The sequence below is a fragment of the Lichenostomus cassidix genome, chromosome 19 (assembly GCF_008360975.1).
Source record: "Lichenostomus cassidix isolate B80296 chromosome 19, HeHo_3.0, whole genome shotgun sequence".
Classification (NCBI taxonomy): Eukaryota; Metazoa; Chordata; class Aves; order Passeriformes; family Meliphagidae; genus Lichenostomus; species Lichenostomus cassidix.
In genome coordinates this window covers 3,726,435-3,749,443 of record NC_139499.1, presented here as the reverse complement: position 1 = coordinate 3,749,443, position 23,009 = coordinate 3,726,435, and the positions used below count along the sequence as shown (strand labels likewise).

Genomic DNA, 23,009 nt, shown 5'->3' with positions numbered 1-23,009 from the left:
TGCCCAGTTGGGTGCTGTATCCCTGGTTTTTTATCGTGGTTTGTAAGGATAGCTTGCAGAGGGGCAGCTGTCTCTACAGGAGCAGGTACTTCCTTAGCAAGGTTTCACCTCACGATGCATCATCTAGTTCTGCATTTTATTACAAGTAGAATCATTACACAACAAAGTAATGCATATTGGAAAAATACATTTTTACAATGACTCCAGACAAACATTGCAGATAAAATGCCATTGCTCTAAGACTTCCTTTTCTATTTCACAGAGGGTATTAGAAGGTTCAGTTATTTCTGTCACTCATACAAGCTTTGATTTTTCTAGAGATGAGTTTGCTGCAGTGACCACCTCTGCTGGTTACAGAAAAAAGAGGACTTGCCTATTAACATTTGATCTACAAAACAATCCAGCCTTGGCCTCCCATACTGTTACATGTTAGTTTATAAGCACTACATGGGCAGTTGGACAAGCTGTTATCTCCAGCACGGGAAGTCATTAAGGCATCTGTCAGCTTTTAGCCAGCAACTTACTCTGCTCTGTTAGTACCTTCAACAGCAACATTCTCACTCCACTCAGTGGTGTGAAACAGTGACTGCACCTTTTACAGACACAAAATTTCATCCAGACCACAGATTGTGCTTGTGTAAGAGTGCTGGACCACGGTATTTGCTTGTGTAAAGAGTGCTAGATGACTGCAGTCCAAAGGAATCCTCAGAACAAAAAGCTACAGCATGAACCACACAACTTCCCATGCAGCCCTGCTGAAGTGCCTGAAGCCTTGTGTGACAGCAGCACTTCCAGGGACAAGAGCTGATTTTCCATCTACCCTTTTGCTCAATGCTTGGCAGGCTTGAGTCTCGAGTTAATAGATACCACTAAAAGACAGTAGGGGTAAAAGGGGTAGGGGGTTTGGTCACAACTGTATTATGCTACAGAAAGGGAAGAACAGTTGTTTAGAGTTAGAAATGTGTTGACCACCACTACATTACCAAGTGCCTCATTCACATTTGTACCCTGTAGTGGAGCATTGCCAGCAAAACTCCCAAAAAATCTCAGTGGTCTGAGAGATCAGACCAACCTAGGCATAGTGTGTGAGGGATTGAGTCCCACCAGTTGTCTGGCAGGGTCAATTCCTCAGCTGAACTAGAAAAGAAGTAATTTGGGTTTTGGTTCAAGTTGTGAGCTTTTCCCCTTTAGCTCTGGCAGAAAGCTATTTAGAGTTGGCTGGAAGGAAACTATCTCAAAGGCACTTTAAAATGATCAAATTTAGTTGCTTTAAATTTAATTAAACACCTCAGGCTGTACATCTAACAATAACCTTAACTTTCCTTTCAGACTTCAGTAAGAAAGCTGGGACAGTACTAGCTGTAAATAGCAAACCAGGAACACTACAGATGATTCCCCAGAGCCTTCCCAGAGTTTTACAGTTATAATCAACATCCTATTTTTTAGAAGAGCAACTCCCCAGCCCTTAACTTGCCATTCAGTTAAGCTGAATTTTCACCAGACCCACATTTTCCATCATTAAGAAGCTTGCTTAATCTGTTAGAGCTGAGCTCCCTGTTCCCTGCCCCCTTCCATCAGAGGAGCCACTGAAAAAGTGATGTTTTGGCAATCACATGTTGTGCAGTTTTCCAATCAGGTTGAAGCCCACAGGCTGTGGCCTTGGAAAACTCCTCCTCTACACTGTGTTTCAGCATTCTGAGGACACTCTTACCCCTCCACATCACTGCAGCTCCAAACCAAGAAGGGTAACAACATGTTATCATGGGACTACAGCCCAGACTTCTTTCACCAAATGCACTTTCTCTCCATTGTTATCTTCCACTGCTAGACTTGCAACCAGTGACATCCTGAAATATCAGAAAACAATGGACCAGAAGTACAATGTTTCCCATCATCTATTTCACTCGAAAACCCCCAAACTGCAGCTTGCAGTTAACTGACACCATTAATTACTGTAGCTAACATTAACTGACACCACTATTTCCCTCGTTCACCTACAATATTATGCCAGAGATGCACCATTTGCATTAGCAACTGTGTTAGAGACCAGCTGTGTTACCCAGGGCATTCTGTTGGAACATGACAGCAGCAGACATCAAACAGTGAGGCAAGTTTGTATTGTCATCCATCTTTCTTCCCTAGTGGTACAGGGGTGATTCCAGTTACAATATATGCATATAGGAAGATCAAAGTGCAGATCAAGTGAGACTTGATGTGAAATTAATCATGCAAATGTCAGCAATTATACTCTCTCCTATCTTCTCCTTGTTTGAGAAAAATCTTGAGCAAGTCTCCCATAACAGCAGCAGTCTGGTTTATCATCTCACCTTACTCTGTAAGACTAACAAGTCACTGCTCCAAACAGGGCAATATGTCACCAGCTGTCCACACTGTTCACTGGAAATAACAGTCATTAAAAAATGCACACAATTTCATGGAGTAGAGATGAGGAATGCTCAATTGAGTCTAAACTAGCTTTACCTTTTGGGATAAAAACAGCCTTAATGTGGCATGTAGTTTTGCTTAAGTACCCATTTCTTCTAACTGAAGCCTTTCCCTACCAAATCACAACCTGGTCTACCAGCCAAGTACCTTCCTGTTTGCCTAGACAATGTGGTTTCTACAGATTCAGCATGTTTAAGACAGCACAACCAGCCTAGATTAAAATACTGCAGCTTACTCCTAATAGGAAGCCTCCCCTGTCACCAGCAATCCTGCTGAAAATGGACCCAAATTTAGTGTCTAGAGGTGCAGCACATTCTACACTGGTAGGGTTACTGACTGTCCCACAGCAGTTATCAGGCCCCTTAAACCCAAGGAAAGTGCTACTCTCCCTCCTGTGATTCCTAAAGCACTTCAGCATTTATTGCTGTACTGTGAATTAGACTTCACCAGTTTTAGTGTTTCTCCTTTAGCACATGCTCAGGGCTTTCAGCAAACTCATGGTCATTTATACAAGTTCCATGAACTGGAAGGACCAGCAATGTAAATATGAAAGTGCAATGAAGACTGACAGTTCCAGCAGGTACGAGCAAGAGCATTTCCTAAAACAATCTTGCACTTCTCTTGGACATGCTAAAGCTAATGAGTCGTTTGCTGAGGAGGTATCGAGATGTGGATCTGCAATTCTGACTGCTTCGCATCAGATGTTGTAAAGCTTTCTGTTGTAAGGCCACAATTCTTGAACTACTTTTGAACTACTGCTTAGAACTACCCCCGGGTCTGAAGAGTTTCTTCAAATGAACAGTGGTTGCAACAGCTCAGTTCAGCTTCACAAGAAGTCTTCTCTAGAGAAGGGGAACGTTTAAGACAAAGCAAAGAAAGATACCTGGTTACCCTGAAACTTAATGCCATCTCTACTAAGCAGCCTGAAAGCCACAGGACTTAATAGAGTTGCTCAGTGCAAAGCACCATGTCGTGGACAGACCTGTTTTACACCGATTCGATCTGTAAAAATTTCAGCTTCCATACCCCACTGCAACTAGAAGAGGGTCTAAATTCATTTGTCACTTGGTTCCAACAATCCACTCTGAATCCTAGTGAAGTCTATCGCAGCCCGATACATTTACAGTCATACAAAATCATTTATACCAGAGTATATCATAACAGGGTCCTTAATTAGTTCAGTCTATTGCAGAAGACATGTATAGGCCTCCTCTTCCCTATCCAGAGGGCTTGTAAGCAGAGCTGCTGTCAGGAGCACTGACTGGGAATCCCTTTACTTCCACAGCATACTAGGAGACTCCTCCCAGAGTCAGGACATCAAAGCAGATGTTGCAGACTCGAACTGGCTTGTTCAGATCAAATTTTATGATAGGAATCTCCTTTGTTGAGCACTTATGGCAGAGCAGGCGTCCACAGTGTCGGCTGTTGACAGAAGAGGGGTGGAAGAAAAGTGAATTCTCTCCTAGTGAACACCAGGATGTTACTGTTTGACATTCTTTATCAATGGTAGCATCATTAAATACATACTAGCGATTGAAATGCTATGTTTGTCTTGTATCTTCTGATATTTGTCAGGGAATAGTTTACTAATGCCAACAGCACATGCTGGGTCTGTACTAGTGAGTCACCTGGTACTACTTCAACTGATGCATGTGTAGTTTCTCTGGCACACTGAGCTAAGAAAAATCTTAGCTTAACACCACTCCAACCCAGCATGTTCAGTACAAGTTCAGACTAGTTAAAAAAGGCAACTCCTATCTACACAAGAGGAGCTCACGTTCATCTTCAGCCATTTCTACACTACAAAAAAAACCCCAAACCTGAGCTGCCAACACCTGCCAAATCTGCCACCTGTTTTGGAGCAGGCCATCCCACTACTGGGGTGATGATGTGCTCCCTACTGCCTTTCCTGTGTAAGCCACAGCCCTGGTGGCTGTCCCTCTTTGAACCTTATGCCTCCACAGGAGGCTCTCCCAGACCCCATCCTCTATGCAGGAAATAATCAAGTGCATGTTTGCCAACAAGTCCTGATAAAACACTGCCACATTTACCATTGAACTTCTGTTAACTCACTGTTTTATATCAATAAAATATATTGTCGCTCCCCTGTTGTGAGTGAAGTGCATCACTCTCTTTCTATGACAACTGGGTATTTAAATCCTGTTTCACAACTGGAACTTGGATATGATTTCTCATTTACAACCTATCAGAATATTAAATGCACACACTGTTTAAGATATGAATTCAGTCAGACCACAAGTTTCTGATCTAAAACAGGATGGAATGTTTCAGCTGCATTAGTGATTATACACCTACATTAACATGGAGGTTTCCTAAACTACTGGAAGGAACAAGCCTAGCTAGCTACATTTGAGGAGGAATCCATTTCCTTGAAAGCATAGTAAAATGGCTCATATTACCAGTGATGCTTTCTTGTCGTGACTCCGAATTTGGCAGCGCATTCATAGCAGTTGGAGCCATCACACCACGGAGGTTCTTTTGTCAGCATATCTGTTAAAGGTAAAAATGTGAAGGCAAAATGGGCTCAGACCCCTCTTGACCACACTAAAGATGAAGGCTTTTTCCAGTTCTAGGTTGCATCCAGTATAATGGATTTACATACTCTTGCAGGAACTGGAGTGTTGTTTGCAGACAATGTATAGCTGCTTTCCATCACATTATCCACAGCAACTGTACAGCACCAGTTAAAAAGCAGTGTCTGGGTTTTAAGCTACATTAGACTACACAACCAGCCAAGAGTTTTCATGTCTATCCCTCCAGAAAAAGTAGTATTTGACAGTCTGCACTGTACAACTTTTCAGCTGATGATGAGAAAAAACTGGGGTATTTCTAACCCCCACTGACAGCAGTATAAAATTCACAAGTTACACCTCTCTGGAATTACTGTCACTAAGTCAGATATCCAGAGTTCTTTCTTCCAAAGTACTCTGCAAGCGTAAGCCAGAAACACTTTCCCACTGTAGCAAGTGGTACTTACCCAGCAGTCTAAAGAGAAGCTGTTTTGTAGCAACTTGATAGTTGAAGATATTGACTCCCTGATTATTGTTAACTCCCAGGCGAGCCCCAGCTCTCACTATTGCACGACACAAGTTAGCGTTTCCCTTCATGTAAGCCAAGAGGAGCACTGAAAAATAAAAGCCAGACAGTTCCTTGCTAAGAGAGTAGCATATTCTGTTATACTCAGTCCACACCAGGATGTTTAGTTTTTAAGTTTCCATGTAATGTTTGCATCCTACTATATTTAACATACTACTGCCAATTATTCCAGCTTTGGAAGTGACATACCACGAATACAACTTGAGTGACTTTCAAGTTTAAATTGTTGAGTCTCTCCTACCTGTGTTTCCTTCAGCATCAGGTTTGTCCAGAGGGTATTCTGGCATACACTCCAAGAAGAGGTCACAGATGGCTGCTGCATTATCTTTCCCATATTGTCCCAAAATATGCATTGGTGACTGGCCTCTGGGGAAAAGAGTTTGTTATCCTGATCAAAGTCTGCTTGCTACTGCAGTTACTCATCCAACTCTCCTTGCTTTCAAGTTTGGTTCAGACTTGAATAATGCTACATCTCAGTAACTCAGTACATCACACACAACTGCCTACTTTAACTTTCCTTTCTTGGTGTATTCATTTAATTTGCCCAGAATTTAGACACAGCATTATCTGCACACTTCCAAATTTGTGTATAAATAACATAATACAAGCCAAATATATTTTTAAGCAGTATTCAGCACATTTTAAAATACAAAGTGATTATTATAGTCTTAACAGACTATAAATAATTACCTGATATTAAAGGCTTCTGCATCTACATTGCACTCTGTGAGGAGAACCCGGATGTTGTTCAGACGGCCATGCATCACTGCCAGATGCAAAGCTGAAAAGTGAAAAAAAATAAACAAACAAGGTTCAAGACTCTGAATATCAGCAATAATTAAAGCCAAACAACATGAAACACCCTCCCTTCCACTTTCCCAATCTTCCCTCTCACACAACTCCTTCCACACACTTTGATTTCCTGGACTTTCATCTTTGCAGAGCAAGCCATTCACAGTGAGCTCTCTACCACTAGGAGACACCATTAACAGACCTACTGCAGTGTTTTGCATTTACTTGTGTAACTTGAAGTTTACCGTTATTTCCATTTTCATCTACAGCTGCAAAGTCTACTCCATTCTCCAGAAGGACTGAACAAATGGTGGGCAGGTCTTGCTGGGCTGCTAAGTGAAGAGCAGTCTGACGGTGCTTGGTCAGTTCATTCACCTGGGCACCTGCAAGCAGCTGTCAGGATGCAAGAAGGAAAATGTTCAATGATGGTTCAAGGCTATTTTAGCCAACAGTTTTTCTGTGAATGAAGTACACAAGACTGTACCATACAGAGATATTTCTAGGCCTTCAGCATGCATAAAATGGTATCATTACTGAGCTGCTACAACTTGTGTTTGTGTTCAAATGTGCAGAAAGGGCAAGGAAAGATTCTTTAAATTGAGCCACACTACCTAGTGATTGCTGCAAACCAAACATGCTCATGTGAAGGCTACTGAGGCAGCTGAGTTAACAGCACAAGCTAAGGGAACTTTCTGTTTCAGAAAAAGTGGTGTCACTTTCATGTGACCATCATCCTGCAGGCACTGTGCAGTAAGGCAGAATGCCCATTTAGAAGCAGAAGAGCAGTGACACTCCAGCACACACCAGATTGCGCACGATGATCTCGGAGCCAGCCTGCACTGCCAGGTGCAGAGGGGTGAGCTTGGAGGCATCCTGCACCCGGGAGTTGACATTGGCCTGCACGCTGATCAGGAACAGCACGCTCTCGATGTCCGAGTTCTGAACAGCCACATGGAGGAAATTCCGCCCTTTATTATCAACCTGGGGCAGAAAGGGCACATGAAATGAAGCCATTATTCCTGTAGAATGAGGTGTTTTATGTAGCTGGATATGTTTTCACTACAAGACACTTGCTCCCTCTACTTAAACTGTAGAATCTCGTTCCTTTCATTGGTTCATATCTGATAGATGTGACTATCAAATAACTGAACTGAGAAATTATCTCCTGCAACTGCTCAATTCAGCCTGCCTCACACTACTTTATTTCTATTTTATAACCTTGTTATTTCTTGACCACACACTGGAGAGTACTGTTAGACAGACAAGAGGTTAACAGCTGTTGTAGTTAAGTACTGAGCAGCAGTTAATGATAAACTCAGTTAAATGAAACAAGATTGAGTCAATCTGGCAAATAATCCAGGAGAAGGAAGCCACATGCAATACTGCCACACTAATGCAAAGTTTGGGTTGGAAGAGACCTTCCAAGGTGATCCAGTCACCACCCTGCCATGGCAGGGACACCTTCCACTATCCCAGGTTGCTCCAAGCCCTGTCCACCCTGGCCTTGGACACTTCCAGGGAAGAGGCAGCCACAGAATTCTTTTTTTGGCTTAAGACCAAGTACATGTTTAACTTTGCCTTGCAGCTAATGTTAAAGCATATTTAAACTGGCTGTATTTGTAACCATGTTTTAGATGTATTACAAGAGCTCACTAAGCATTCAAATATTCTACTAGTAATTAAACTTACACAGGATAGGAAGAATCTCCTGAACAGCTGCCTGAAGTGTCACACCAGAAGCCTGAAGATACAGTTGGAGGTTTTATAGTTCAGCAGGGCAGCATAAGATCTATTATTCAGTTATTTTATGTCAGGTTTTCTGTTTTGGATAGCTTTAGGAGAGCTGGGTAATAATTCTGTACTAGTCCAGCACAAGACAAGAGCAGAGTTAGAATTTTCTCCTTATACACACACATGCCTGTTCCTCAGTTTAGTACTGTCAGGACAAGATTTGACAAGACACTTAACTCTTAATGTTCTTACACATCACATACACACCTACAGTTTCCTAATAAATCCTGCTACAGAGAATTGGCATCTGGCAAACGGATTGCATGTAAAGCCACAGAAGGATAAAACAGAACTGGCTTGTGGAACAACTGTTCCTACAAATTAGTGCAGTAACAAGACCAGCATGGTTTGAACACTCCCAGCTTACCTGTTCTGCAGCTCCTGGTTCTCTCTTCAAAATTGCTTCAGCTGCTTTATTATTTTTATACGTCATAGCACAAGCAAAGGGAGTCATTCCTTGCCTGTCACGTACATTCAGCTTAATATCTGGATGTGAAATCATCAGCTGAATGATAACATTGTGTTGGTTGCTAATAGCAACATGGATTGGAGTTCTTCCTTCAGCATCCTAGAAGGAAACCAGGAAGTTTGTTACACATAGATTCAGTAATACACAAATCCTTCCCTAATTCTGAAGGGTCAAGGAAACTCAGTAGTTTAGTCCTGTGACCTATCCAGCTTCCTTCAGCACAGACAGCTGCAGTGGAACTTAAACCCACAGTGTAAGAAAAGCAAATTGAGATTCATTTCTCCAAACATATTGACCTCAATCCTGTGCTATACAGCCTTTTAAATAGCTCACCATAACATTTCCCATGTAGTCAGTCATTTTAGGGGCAGAGATTAGCATTCAAATTTAATAGCAAAGTCAGCTGAGGTGTTTAATCATTTGTCTGCATCAAGCAGCAGTTTACAGCCAAGGCTGCTTTGTGACTGTGTTCTGTAATTGTTTTTATGTCACTTTCAACAGCATCAGGACCTAGAAATGTTACCCATTCATTTCTTTTGTTGCTATTTGTAAAGCTTCTGTTGAAGGATTACTGTAATCAAAAGTGAAGTGTAACTCATACATACCTCAGTTTACTCAACAACAGAAGACACTTCCCAAACATACTAACAAAGTAGAGTATTCTGGAGTTTTACACTGTAGCTGATTTAATGATTAATTGCAGCACAATGCAGCCCTGCTCCTGCCTTTAATTCACACTAGGGACAGAAGAACAATTCCCATTGTTACATGAGAAAAGCAACACTGTAAGAAGTTTACTGTATCATTTTCCTCCAGTGTAGCTTCCTGAATTAACCCCCATATGGGTAATTAAGCACTAGGTCTAGTGAAAAGGGACAGGAGAGAAAGCAGAGCTGCAGTCAGTCATTGCACTGGCTCAGCTCTAAGAGCAGGATTTTCTTTTCTCTATCAAGCAAAATACATAGCTGAGAGGAAAGTTTGTTTTCACTATGTTAGAGGCAAAGAATCTACTTCCAAAAAATGGTTTATGATTTCTGAACATACCTGAGCATTAACATTGGCACCAAACTCCAGAAGGCACTGGATCACCTCCTCTAGTCCCCAGCAGGCTGCCAAGTGTAGGGGTGTCTGTCCATCATGGGCTTCCTCTTCTCCTTCTCCATTTGGGCCTGGCTTTCTGGGACTATTCACATCACACCCACTAAAACAAACACAGTGCAGCCAATTTATTATGCTTGATCCAGATTTAAACTGCTTCAAAAAGGATCACAAAAAAGATCACAAGAGCTGATCCAGCAATTGCTTACACATTCTACAAAAGCACAAGCTCCTGGTTTTAGTTTGACTCTAGTCATCTAGAACATGATTCTGTTATAGGTAACAGAGTGTGTCTTCAGGATTGGTCAGATTGGTCACCAGTGTCACCCACCCAGCAAAAAGCCTAAGGAAGCACACAGTTGTTACAGACTCAAGATAGCACTCAATTAATTTCTGCCAGGACATCCATCCATGCATGTTAGAAGGTCTGTATTTTGGAAGGGCTCTGACCTGCGGATAAGGAAGCAAGCAATCTGTTCACTGTTCTCATCAATAGCTCTGTGGAGAAGGGTTTGTGAGCAGCCACTTGGTCCTGACCCCCAACATGTTGCATCACAGCCATGCCTAACCTGGAAGGAGAAACACAATGACATAGTGAAACTTTTTTTCAACAGGCTCCTACTATAATCCCTGACACTAATGCTTCTGAACATTATCCCCTAGAGGTAAAATTTGAGGTGTGCTGTCTATTCTTGTGACGGTCATTGAATGTCAGGAAGCTGCTTTAAGGTCTTCCAGACCAATTGGTTTACTGTGTAATCCTCAATTAGGGGGTATTTATTAACAATTCAAATATTCATCCATATACTTTGATAGACAGATCTGAAGCAGGTTGGACTAGTTGCCTCACTTTCAGCAATTACAAGCACCTGCAGCAAATCAAGCAGCATCAGCAGGCATTGCCTTTGAAGGTCTGGCCCATTTACCTGCTTTCTTATACATTCAGCTGAACAGAGTTTTTTTTCAGGAATTGTATTGCTAATATTTGTATTTTTCTACTAGAGAATTACATACTTGAGCAATGTGGCACTTATGATTTGTTCCATTCCACTTTACAAATTATTTACAAGGTTTAAACATGAGTAGTTAAGAGTGCTGACTCCATAAAGGTTCTTATCCAGTACTAGCACAGTCAAGAACAAGATATATTTCTCAGGTCACTAACAGAGTTATTAAATAGTTGTCTCTAGCAGACAACTGGACAAAGCTTTCAAATAACTTCCTTATGAAAAAGACACAAAGAGGTCTATTTGTGTCCCTCAAGGAAATCTCCTGCTGGCTCACCCATGCCTGAAAGCAAATAGTCTTTAAAGTAAATATAAGCCTTCAAAGGCCTTCTTGGTTCAACTTCATGATGCAATAAAAAGCAGCACATATACTAAAGCATAAAATGAGTATTCAGTTTTATTCAGAAATCTGATCATTACATAAGTCATGTATACTACAGACTGATGTAAGCAGATCCTTACCTCTTCCAGATCAATAATCTAGACAGCATAGTCTATATTTTTATTACAGTGGCTGCAAGATATTTGGTTATGCAGACTACAGTATTTATAAGATTCCTGCAGTAAATAGGAATAGCTGGTGAAGAAAAAGACCTCCAGAAGTTAGTAATATTGGACTACTCTGTTTTCTTTGTGCATTGAATTTGTTTTTGCTGATGAGGCCTGTTGTTGCTAATAAAGGTGAACAAAAGTGAGACTAAAGCCAGAGGAGAGTCTTACCAGAGTTGATGCAATGTCTTCTAGGTTGTTTTCCAAGGCAAGCCATAAGGGAGGATTTCCTTTCTCATCTGGCACAGACATGTCTGCTCCCCTGGTACAAATGGCATCCACCACAAGTGGGAGCTGGTTTTGGATGGCCAGCTGTAGGGCTGTCTCTCCATCCTGTGTCCTGCAGCAGGGACAATTCCAAGTGTTACAGCTGCATTACAAAGTTCAGCTACAGCAGTTAATTGACAAAGCCAAGAATTATCTCTCCTTGTATGTATCTTTGCTGTGGTAAGACCATCACAAACACGCCATGTATTTCATCACAGCTTTGTAGTCTACCTTGCTTCCTCCCTTCACTTTAGCAGCAAGTGATTGATTTCTAAAGTTGGAAAAACAAGCTAGTGTTCTTAGCTCAGAGACACTCAATTCCTTCAGTGCAGCCGCTATTTGAACAGTTCCTTCCAAGCCAGCCTGCTGCCACAGAAGCAAACAGCTTTGTCTACAACATGGCAACACTTCAAGCAACAGTCAAATACCAACTGTTACAAAGCTGAAGTTAGCACAGCAGCATTAGGCAGTTTGTACCCATGACATCCATTACAGTACAGCTTGCCAAATTTAACAGACAGCCTGTCAGTCATGTAAGCAGACAAATGTTCTGTTAAGTCTAATATCAAGTTGTCTAGGAGATACTGAGGAGGCAAGTTTATCAGACTCCTGTTGCTGGATCAATATCTAATTATTTTAGATGGTAGCAAACATACAGCTCTAACAAGCTGGCAAATGGATGAGACCATAGAAGCTCAGTGCCTCTAGGCCCATCTCTAGGACTTGAGTCTGCTGCAGAGGCTGCTGTTTTACCTAGAATTAAGTATCACCTCCTTCTGCAGCCTCAAGAGGATGTACTGCCCAGTGGAGCCATATGTAGATCCAAGTTATCTTATGTAATCCCTCAGCCGTAGCTAGTGCCACAAAACAGTGCCAAACATGTAACTAAGTGTAAGTCATGATTTGAAACAAATCTCACACCATTACACAAAGGCAGCCACCACCTGCTCCTAGATACATATGCAGGCATGTGCTGCATCAGTTAGGATCTTACCTGACATTTATATCTGCCTGATGTTCTAGCAGGAAGAGAGCACTCTTACTGTCCTGTCTCTGGATTGCCATGTGTAGCAGAGTCTGTCCATCTGACATGGTGTCATTGATAGATGCCCCAGATCCAAGCAGCTGAGCTGCTATCGTGTGCATACCTGAACAGTTCAAGCTAATTAATACTTTTATCTTCACTGCTATAGAACAGACACACTCAGATTAATAGCACAAAGCTAACATGCACAGACAATGAAGTGATCTGATAAGAAAACTACCAGGGAGTTCACAGAGGAAGAATTCCATAGAACTGCAAGTACAGTTCTGGGCAGAGGCTGCAGGACTAGAAATCTTTCACCAAGTCATATGTGAACACTAATTTTAAAAGATAAAGAACCATCTAAAGCTCTCCATGACAAATCCTCCCCAGCAGCACAAGCCAGAACATGAACACACACCTGCTGTTTTATCTTTAAGAAAATCTTGTTCACATCATAGCTTCCATACCATTGTAAATTCTCATCTTGAAGGCACATACCTGTCCAAAGAGCTAACCCCAGCACAGTCTGGTCTCTCGAGTCCTTCAGACTGAAGTCAGGAATAATTTGCAAGTTGTTGGTAGCATGAAGAGCATTAGCTACAAGAAAGCATAAGGAATTAGGGCATCCTTGTACTTGACCTGCAGTTGCACACTGAAAGCTGAAGCAATGTCACATTTTGTAGCAGGCTGCTCCCTTAGCAGTCAGTTTATAAGATCTGAGCAAAGTACTTTCAGCTTCCCTGATGTGACACTGCTTAGTATTCAAACAACATTGCCACTACTGCCTAATCTTAATATATATACTAAGAAAAATTAAATTTTCTAGCTAAGAAGCTTAACCTGTCCCTTTCTACCTGCAATTCCAAATAGAGCTCCACAGTATGGGGGCAGCATCCCTCCTTCTCCATTCCCTGGGATGGACAATACCTACCCCAGTTCACCTACTTGGTTCTAAATCCCATTTATGGCAGGAGACAAAACTGGCCCTGCTTCAGCTGTCAAACTACCTTCCTGCTGCTAGAAAGAAGCTGAACTAGTAGCATTTAATGAACTCATCTGCTGGTATTTGAGCACTCAAGTCTCAACTCTACCACAACATCAGCATAGCTCCGTATGAAATCTTCTTACTAAGAGGTGAGGGAGGCAGAAATCTCACCACAGAAAGATGCCTTTATCCAAAATTGATTCCAGCATTCACCTGAAGCAAATGCATTGAAAGGATCTCAGCTGTACAGGTAGAATAAAACCAGTGACTAACTGTTCAAGTCCATTATCTACAGTGGAGGATTTAGAAACACTCACACACAAAGTAAGTTTTCTCTTTCAACAAGCAGATGATTTTGACTTTAAGACTAGTTAGCCAGTCCTATTAATTGCTATACTTAAACACAGTTTACAGGAAGACATGCTTTCTTAGCAGTTTATCAAAACACAGCGTGGATGCCATCCTGATGCACCAATTCACTGCAGCATCAACAGTCTGGACCAGCAAACACCTACCTTTTTGTTCTAGGATGACTGACACCACGTCTGGGTGGTTGTAAGCAATAGCCATGTGAAGGGGGGTTTGCAGATGAACATTCTCTGCTGATGGAGGAGCAGATGCATCCTTCTGCCCAAGCACTGCTTCTGCCGTCTGGATGTTGGGATTGGCTCCTTGCTGCAGGAGTTCTGCTGTCAGGTTTGCCAGGCCATGCCTGCAGGCTGTGTGCAGTGGAGTTTCTCCCTTTAATAAACAGGGTGCTGGGTTAACAGCTTGAGACATGAAGAGAAGCAGCTTTTAAAGTACTATTAAAACTACAAGAATTGGTGTGAAGAAATTCAATCCTAGTCAGTGAAGCCCCTTTAAGTCTTCCAAACTATATGTGTTAGCTTTTACTAAGGGTTTTATTACACCAGGCACTGAGGTAAGTGCTAAAAGCATGTTAGCAGCTGGTGATTCTGCATGAACAGTGCCACAAGAATGCAAGTGGTCACTAGTAAACACCTGAAAATATGCAAAGGTTCACAAAGTGCTCCAACTTGCTTTAAGCTATGGTTTAGCTATAAGAGCTGCTATCTCATTTCTGAAGAGAAGTAAAGAAACTTTCAGACTTAGTTTCTGCTTTTACCCATTTGTTTTGGTGGTTGACTTTTGCTCCATGAGTTGCTAGGAAGAGCGAAGCTGCCTCATTTCCTGCTCCAGCTGCTCTCTGAAGCAAGCAGTTTCCTAAAGAAAAAACCATGAACACTGTTAGAGCACTATTCCAACCACACTTTGATATTAACAAGTGTTCTAACACCTTCCCCACTACCTTACAACATTACACTTTGAAGTCAACAAGGAAAACCCTAGGTAATAGTAACCCTCTTCCAACACTGGACTGTCACATGCACTTCCATTTACATTTTGAAACTGTAAAGAGGATATTAGAGCCTGGCAATGAGTCCAGATTTTCTGTCACTTCCTGCAAGTCCAGCTCAGCTTGGGACTGTCAGTGCTCCAGCTCTGGGTGAAACAACTTCCACCTATTATGGAGCAAATGCTGCTGAAACCTCATCCTACTCCTCCAAGTGCAGTCAGCATTAAGCAATTAATTTAAAAGCCTTCCACCTACAAAGAAATACAAACCTCTGGTTTACCTGTTACTGTGTCTGGAGCATCTGTGTTGCTGCCTCGCTGGATCAACCTTGCTGCAAAACTGTTCTCATCAAATGAGGTTCCATTCACAACAGGAGCATCCTCAAAAGGGTTCACAGACTGATCAGACGACACAGTGATATACTGAACTGCAAGCCACAGAGCTGTGCTTCCTTCATGATCCTTCAGCTCCAAGTCTAGTCTAAAAATAAGAGTTAGTGTCCCCCAATTTATACCTTAAAAAGTGGTTCCCCAACACAGCTTAAGTTTCAAGTGTCCAAACAGCTGTACTAGTTCATCTCATACCTCTCTGACAACTTTTGCTTGCCAAAAAGCCTACTGTAGCTCCAGTTACTACAGAGAATTTGTGAATAGTCTTAAGCAAGCACAGCACCTTTTAATGACTACTAGATTCAAGCTCATTGCTCCTAGGGAAGTGTAGAATCCCTGGCAAATTTGGGCTCCCACTAAATGTAACAAAGAGGCAAATCCCCTTCAGTAAGCTGTGTACAAGAACTGCAAATGCAGCTGCAATGAAACTGAGTCAAATGAAGTGTGCTGCTTCACCACCCTAAGAAGTCACCTCTTAGCTTTAAGCAGAACCCAAGTTGATCTCAAGAACATATTGAGACATTTCAAGAGTGTTATTACTCCTTTTAGCTCCACTACAAATCAAGCTTCCCACATTACTTCAACTTTGAAATCATTTCAGCCTCTTTGAACACAGAGATGCAGTTTGCTGCTTCTTTACAGTGGGGCAAAAACCTACATTGCTTCTGGTATTGTTCTAGCATCTTCTCTTATGCAAATCCTTTACACTTTTGCATCCCAAGTTATTATGAGTCTTACTATAAACCAAAAAAGTTCAGAAGAGTTGTTAAACCCGTTTTCATATCTTCACTGTACAAGGTAACCTCAGTGTATTTTACATTCAAGTGAGACTTACTGCTTGCACTGCAGGAGCTGACTGAACACAGGCTCGTTCCTGACCACAATGGACACATGCAATGGGGTCCTGTAATTGGAGCAAAGAACAGTTACAGCAGGAATAAGTGGGACATTGCAGGTTTTGGCCATGGTCACCAATATGCCCCTAGAGAGCTATGGGCTTAACTTCCATCTCTGCTTAAAGAAGGGCAAAAGCACTTCTTAAAAGAAAGATAAATTTAAACTTCTAGTGAACATGATTCAAATTAATTTGGTAGTAAGCAGCTCATTAAGGTAAGAAGTAACTTTAAAGGAAGAAGCACAATAGTGTCACCTATCAGAACTGTGTAGCTGATATAGTCCAACTCTTCTACATTGTTTTATAAACTTGCTTGCCAGCCCAACCTAACCTGTGAAAAAGCTTACAGGCCCTACACTTCAGATAAATACACTGCAAATACTGGCATTTTTTGAGATCATTTTCATTTCCCTGACAGCTTCAAAGAGAAGTACCTTTCAGGAATACTATTTGTCCTCTTTGTTAGCTTTTACCATTCAGTGATTCAATAAAGGCAATTGAACTGTGTGCCATGTGTTCTAACACTATCAAATAAACATAATAAATTTTCTTTCTGTAGCTGGGTTATGTTTAATTTGCCACGACAGGGTACCATTCAGCCTGCACAACTTTCTGCTTTGAGTGCTACCCACAGGTCTCAAAACAGATAAATGAATTCCTGCTTCCAGTATCAGCTGTGCTTTGCTGGCAGACCTGAGTGGGTTAACAGGCTGCATCTGATCAGCACAGCACTGTCTGTTACACTGATAGCAGACTTTACCTCCCCCAATATTTACCTGCCTTTGCTGTCTTGCATGTTTGGATTGGCTCCTGCCTGCAGGAGGGACTGTGCAATCTGTGCCATCTCTGCCATGACATCCAGCGAGTGCTTCTTGGGGCTGTACGATGCCACAAGGTGCAGAGGAGTCTCCTGGTCCCCCAGTGTAGCAGCATTCACACGGGCACCGTTTTTAATGAGGAAGTTTGCAGCAAATTTGTCTCCTTTTGTGAAACAATACAAGGTTATTAATGCATATATATGTACCCTGTACTTCAGAAAATGGATACACTTGATTCCACTCCACAACATAGATTCATTTCCAACACAAGTGTCTGCTGCTAGAATGTCTCAGCAACAGGCAACTTCAACAATGTTTCACTGCAAAGTCAGGATTAAAATATTTGACAACAAACTCTTGGAAAGTGTTTTTCCTACAAGTTACCTGTGACTCAAGTTATCACATCAGCTTATTGTTATGGTTATACCAACTTTGCAGGCTCCTCTATCAAGCTATAAATCCACTGTTGCTTTAGTAAATCATTGGACAGAGATACAAAACATACAAGTTTTTTTGAACAAAAGGTACTGTTTCAATGCATCAGTCAAAAGTTTCAAGTTAGTCTGTTCAGTTTTACTACATAAGCAAGGAATAACACAGCCTTTGCTCTTGGAAATTCAGGCCCTCATATATATATATATATACACAGGGTAAGGCCTTCAGTAGTTCAGACCCACCATGCACAGCATTCCCAAGAATTCCTTCTTGAGAGCTTCTCAGGAGTCAGAATTTTTACCCATTTCAACACATGAAACCTTGAACTTGAAACACCAATATGCAAAGAATAACTTCAGAAAAATACTAGCTGCCCTTGCTTCAAAGGCTACTTAACGTAGACATATTCACATTTTGCTTGGCCTGAATGCAAGACTGGCGAACAAAGAACAGTGTTTCAATCTATATTGCTGGATTATCTCTGCCAACAAAAACAAAAAAAATTTTCTGATTTCCATATCTGACATTTCCCCACTCTCTGGTGATCATAAGTAGTAAGAATCATGTGGCAAGTGCAGACAATTTGCTTTAGCTCCATTTCCAGAACATGTGATTGTTAACTGTGATTAATTCACTGAAGCTGTGGTTACTGAAAAGCAAGCATTCATTCTCAGAGCTCGAGCTCAGACTGAAAGCAGACATTAGAACTAGGGACCAGTGCCAGTACTAAGAATTAAGAGGAGCCTGCTGCAATTTTTCCAGTGTTTTATAGGGCTGCAACCATCACAACACTGACCTATGCCTAGAACATCTCCTAGTCCTGCTGCTGAAGTCTCACTCACAGGATCAGACACCAGCATTACCCTGTTTAGACATGCAGGAGATTAATTTAGATTTTGTGAGCTTAAAATACAGCTCCTATCTTCTTCCTTTACTTCTGGGGGTCCAAGACAGTTTGCTGCTAGAAATAAACTTATGCTTGGCTTTCTGGAAGAGAGCTGCCAAAAACATTGCAGGAATAACAAACAGCACAAGGTGTTCACTGCAGAATTTTACCACACTTTGACCACAGGCCAAGATGCTGCTGATCCAAAGCCTTCAGAGGACTGTGGCCATGGCAACCAGGACCTGCTGTGCTCCAGTTCTCATAAGATGCATTTTCAACTCTGAGGTGGAGAACAGCTCAATATAATCATGTAGTTGTACTCAGACTCCACTATGGCAACTGCACTGGAGTTTTGAAAATACTCAAACTGGACAGAGGTACCTCCAGTAGCTCCTCATCATCCTTCTTCAGTCAGATTTTCCTCTTCTGAAACTGCTGTGCAGTAGCAAGGATCCTTACTGTTAACCATACCTCAAAGAAGCATGTGCTGCATTTAACCCAAGTCTAGAAAAATACTTAATCTTTGTGACCCCTATGTTGTCATGCTCAATTCAACTATCTGTCAGATAGAAAATTGTCAAATTAGAATATTCCCAGTGTCTCCCTGCATTTCTTCCTCTAGCAAGCAATGTTCTACTAGATTGGCACCTGGATGTCACACAGCATAAGTTTGCCCAGCCAGCAGACTGGCTCTCAGATCCTAAATAGTCTGCTTGCTTTTACGTTTAAAACAAACAAACAAACAAAGAACCAGGACAAAGTTCATCCTTCACTGCAATTTTCTAACTGCAGTGTCAGCAACAACATGACACAGGAACAGGTTTTGAAACATGCATTCCACACTGGGAATAAGTGGAAGTTAACAAAGCTTCATATCCCATCTACTCACCTCTCTGGATGGCTTTATGGAGCAGACTCCAGCCTTTGTTATCTGCCCTATCTACATCAGCCTTGTAGTTGACCAGTGTAGTTGCAATACTCTCCAGTCTTTGGGCCAGGGCTAGATCCAAAGCAAGGTCTCCATTGTGATCCAGTTCATTGAGCTTCCCAGGAAGCTACAACACAAATACAGTCAACTGACTTCAGAGGTACTTGAATAATTCTTCCTTGCCTCTTGCTGGGGGACAACTTATTTGCTAGCTGTTTAGAGTTTTCATCCAAGCAGAATACCTGCTACTTCAGCTTTCAACAGAAAGGTTGTTCAAGGAAATGATTCTTCCTGAACTGCCATGAAGCAGCAAAGTTGACTATTACAACCATTTGGCTTTAAATGTGCAGAGCAATATCAGGTAATGGATTTTATTAGATATATTCTGTTGCATGCAAGATGTTTTAAGTGTTATGAATCACTTCTAAATTATGTCTTCATGGAGCTACTGCTAAACAGACCTCCATCCCATACACAGAAGTAGCTGTGGCAATGCTGAACATGCAAATCAGGATTAGTAACAAAAATCACTAACAAGGTTCAGACTGGTACTTAGGAACTAGTTATTAGAAACACCAAATTCTGTAAGAGAGGTAAGTCAGTCTCACTATACCTGTGAATCCATTTCAATAAGATACAAAAAGACTACATCTTCTCTCTCAACTTTAATGGCCTTATGCAAAGGATATTCTGTTTTTGATTTGAACATTTTATACAGTAGCTGAGCACTCATGCTGCTGAAGTCTTCTTTACGTAAGTCATCCTAAGAGCAATAAAAAAAGAGAAAGGTAAGCAATACTCCTGTTTTATTTATAGACAAGGTATTGCACAATGTAATTCTGAAGTTCACAAAACAAATGCGGTTAAAAGTTCCATTTTAACAATGTTTTGGCAGCAACAATCCCAGACAGTCTTTTAAGATTAGGCAGAACAATCAGGAAGTTTTAAATTTTACATTTTAGTTTCAATATCAGCTACCAAAATTTTTCTTCCTTTTTGTCTACAGACATGGAAAATTAGCATTTTACCAGACACTAACACCTAGTCTTTAAAATAATCCTCTACTGACTTATTCTTAACTCTGATTAAAAGGCCCACAACTATTGAAGATTTATTCATAATTTTATGAATCATAGTAAACAGAAACCTAGGAATAAAAAGGCCAAAGGTCTGAGTTAGTGCTTATTTGACTAAACAGAAATAACCTCATTTCCAGGTAGAGCTAAGCACCAAAAAACAGGAGTCAAAAAGAAAGTCAATAGTTAAAACTACTGACCCAGAGGTTCAGACATAATATTTTTTTGTGTATTAACATATCAAAACACTTCCCTCTGCCTTAGCATTAGCCAAAGAAAGAAACATCCACATCTAGAGTATGCATTTTAGACTTAGAATAATTGAAAGCCCACCCCCCAGATCCACTGTTTTATTTTAAAGTCTCATTGTAAAGGCTAATTCATTACTCAGTTAATCAAACTTTCTTCAAAATAAGAGATCAGAGCAAGTGAAACTTCCAAGCTGGTTGTGAGACTGGCTGCCTCTCCCTCCATACAGAAGATAAATTTCCCTGGCCTCCATGGGTTATTTTCAGAAGTAAAAGCAGGCCTGGGATTTGTGATCTGTATAGACAGAGACCAGCCATGGATGAACTTCTGAACACTTTGGAGTCCAGATCTGATAAACAATCCTCTTGCTTATTAGCACACTGTCCCTATTTGGTTCATATGCTAAGACACTTTGTACAGTGCAGTATTTCCAATGAACAGAACAAGTCTTCAGGTATAAGTTACTCCCCCAGCCTCCAATACATTCTCAATACAACTAACTGAGGTTAGACAGTGCGGTAAGTTAAGCAAAACTCTACTATTAAGTTTCTGTAATGTGCAGGCATTATTCCTCTTGCTTCCTTGTGCCAGGACTCACCCAGTGGCTAGCAATGATCTCGGCACAGTAGTTGAGGAGTGTGCTGGCACTGAGCTCCTCGGCAGTCTGATAGAAACGGATGCAGTTCCTGACATTAACGAGTGACATAACTCCTTTTTCACATCTGCCAAAACAGCAAAGCCAGTGGTCAGTAATCAAAAAGCTTTACTTAATCACTCTCCCATGCTGTAAGAGGGGATACTAATACTCCTTTTCCTAGATGCCAGTAGAAAATGGCATGGACTTGCTTTACTATAAGGCTGAACAGCACAAGCACACTTTAGTCAGAAGCCCTAAAAAGCAGCTTCCTTAAGAGCAGAGTTCTATCAGAATCCATCGAGCCAAGGTCCCATGATAACACCACACTGCAGAAGTCTGCAAGTGGAGACACATCCCAGCTGTCCCAAGGGCATGAAGTGCAGTTCATTCCCTCTTTTGAAGTAGGGAAGATGTGTATCTCAACAAGTACTACAGTGATCACAAGCAGGTATTGTTTAGGTTGGCTATTAGGAAAAATGTCTTCACTGAAAGGATGGTCAGACACTAGCACAACTGCCCAGGGCAGTGGCAGAGTCTCCATCCCTGCAGGGATTTAATGAATGTATAGATGTGGCACCTGGGGACACAGTTACTGATGGGCTTGGCAGTGCCAGCCTGCTGACCACTCTATCTCAGTGGTCTTCTCCAGCCTAAACAATTCCATTATTCATTGGCTCTATACCTACAAAAACATCTCTGAAGTACAAGTGGCACCCTACACATGGACCTGTCACTGGACTACTATGACCAGACAACTGCTAAGTTCACAATACAACATGAGGGCAGCTTTCAGGCTAGTACAAGGCTTGAAGCAGTTTTAGCATTGGCCTTACAGGTATCAACTTCTCTGGTTAGAAGACTTGCCAGCAATTTAGTTGCTTGATGATGAAGGCACACAAATCATGGATTATGAATGTCATGTACTGCTACATGTCCTTGGGCAAAGGATTATGCTATCAAAGAGCTTTTTGACTAAATTCAAGGCTTTGAAGTTGTACAAAACTTGAAAAGGTTTCAATTTGTACGTTCAGGCTTCTCACTCTAAATGGTTTGGAACACTCTGGAATTCAAGATAACAACCTAGCCCCTAGTGCCACGGTGTAATCATAAGTCTCAGAATGGGAAAGCATTGTACTGTTACATTAACATTTTTTTCTGCAGAAAGGTTGCAAAAGTTACAAAACACAGAAGTTACAAAAATTTCACCTGTGCCACTTTAATATTGCAAGTTAATTGCCACTGACTCTTGTGGCTAGTACAGGCTTTTCCCACGAGAATTATTCTTGTGTTTTATAAATAAAGATAAAGTTTGGATGTTATTGGAACAGTGTCCCAGAACTTAGACGGTGCAGGCCTGGCCAGTCAGGCCTAGGGGAAGGCTTCTAACTGACCAATCTGGGTGACTTTTGAAAACTCTATATATATGATGAAATCAAAACAATAAAGGTTATTCCTTCTTGCCACTGAGAACTGGTGCCTTCATTACTCTGCTAGCTGCTCAACAGCGACAGACTCTTCCCAGCACTCTCTAACAATTCCATTCTTAAAAGTCTCCAGAACCTGATGCTATTCTACTGATCTCTCAACACCAAATTAGGGTTATTAGTTTGACTGGGAGGAGAATTGGAGAGTAAACATAAAACCTATGAGAAGTCTACTGCCATTTAACTGCAGTGCAATGCTTCATTTCCCCTGATAAACTGAATATCATGCTGTATTATTAAAAACTCAAGACTTTGAAAAAGCATCATTTTATCCAATTGCCAGCAGCTATCATCTTATTTCTGTTCAA

The 23,009-nt window shown here is 41.3% G+C and overlaps 1 protein-coding gene across 1 annotated transcript in view; it reads right to left on the bottom strand.

Annotated features, from left to right (window-relative positions):
• Positions 1-119: 119 nt before the first annotated feature.
• Positions 120-23,009, bottom strand: part of ANKFY1 (ankyrin repeat and FYVE domain containing 1) — a 32,142-nt gene continuing 9,252 nt past the window's right edge. The window contains exons 5-25 of the mRNA XM_085078844.1: positions 21,179-21,302; positions 19,869-20,018; positions 19,217-19,382; positions 16,965-17,169; positions 16,129-16,197; positions 15,185-15,384; positions 14,674-14,771; positions 14,063-14,288; positions 13,061-13,159; positions 12,530-12,683; positions 11,440-11,608; positions 10,163-10,281; positions 9,659-9,815; positions 8,513-8,713; positions 7,159-7,335; positions 6,600-6,747; positions 6,253-6,343; positions 5,804-5,928; positions 5,444-5,590; positions 4,866-4,956; positions 120-3,867 (exon numbers count right to left, since the gene is read on the bottom strand). Coding sequence (XP_084934970.1) covers positions 3,735-3,867; positions 4,866-4,956; positions 5,444-5,590; positions 5,804-5,928; positions 6,253-6,343; positions 6,600-6,747; positions 7,159-7,335; positions 8,513-8,713; positions 9,659-9,815; positions 10,163-10,281; positions 11,440-11,608; positions 12,530-12,683; positions 13,061-13,159; positions 14,063-14,288; positions 14,674-14,771; positions 15,185-15,384; positions 16,129-16,197; positions 16,965-17,169; positions 19,217-19,382; positions 19,869-20,018; positions 21,179-21,302 — 3,049 coding nt within the window. The 3' untranslated portion in view covers positions 120-3,734. The remainder of the gene's footprint in view (positions 3,868-4,865; positions 4,957-5,443; positions 5,591-5,803; positions 5,929-6,252; positions 6,344-6,599; positions 6,748-7,158; positions 7,336-8,512; positions 8,714-9,658; positions 9,816-10,162; positions 10,282-11,439; positions 11,609-12,529; positions 12,684-13,060; positions 13,160-14,062; positions 14,289-14,673; positions 14,772-15,184; positions 15,385-16,128; positions 16,198-16,964; positions 17,170-19,216; positions 19,383-19,868; positions 20,019-21,178; positions 21,303-23,009) is intronic.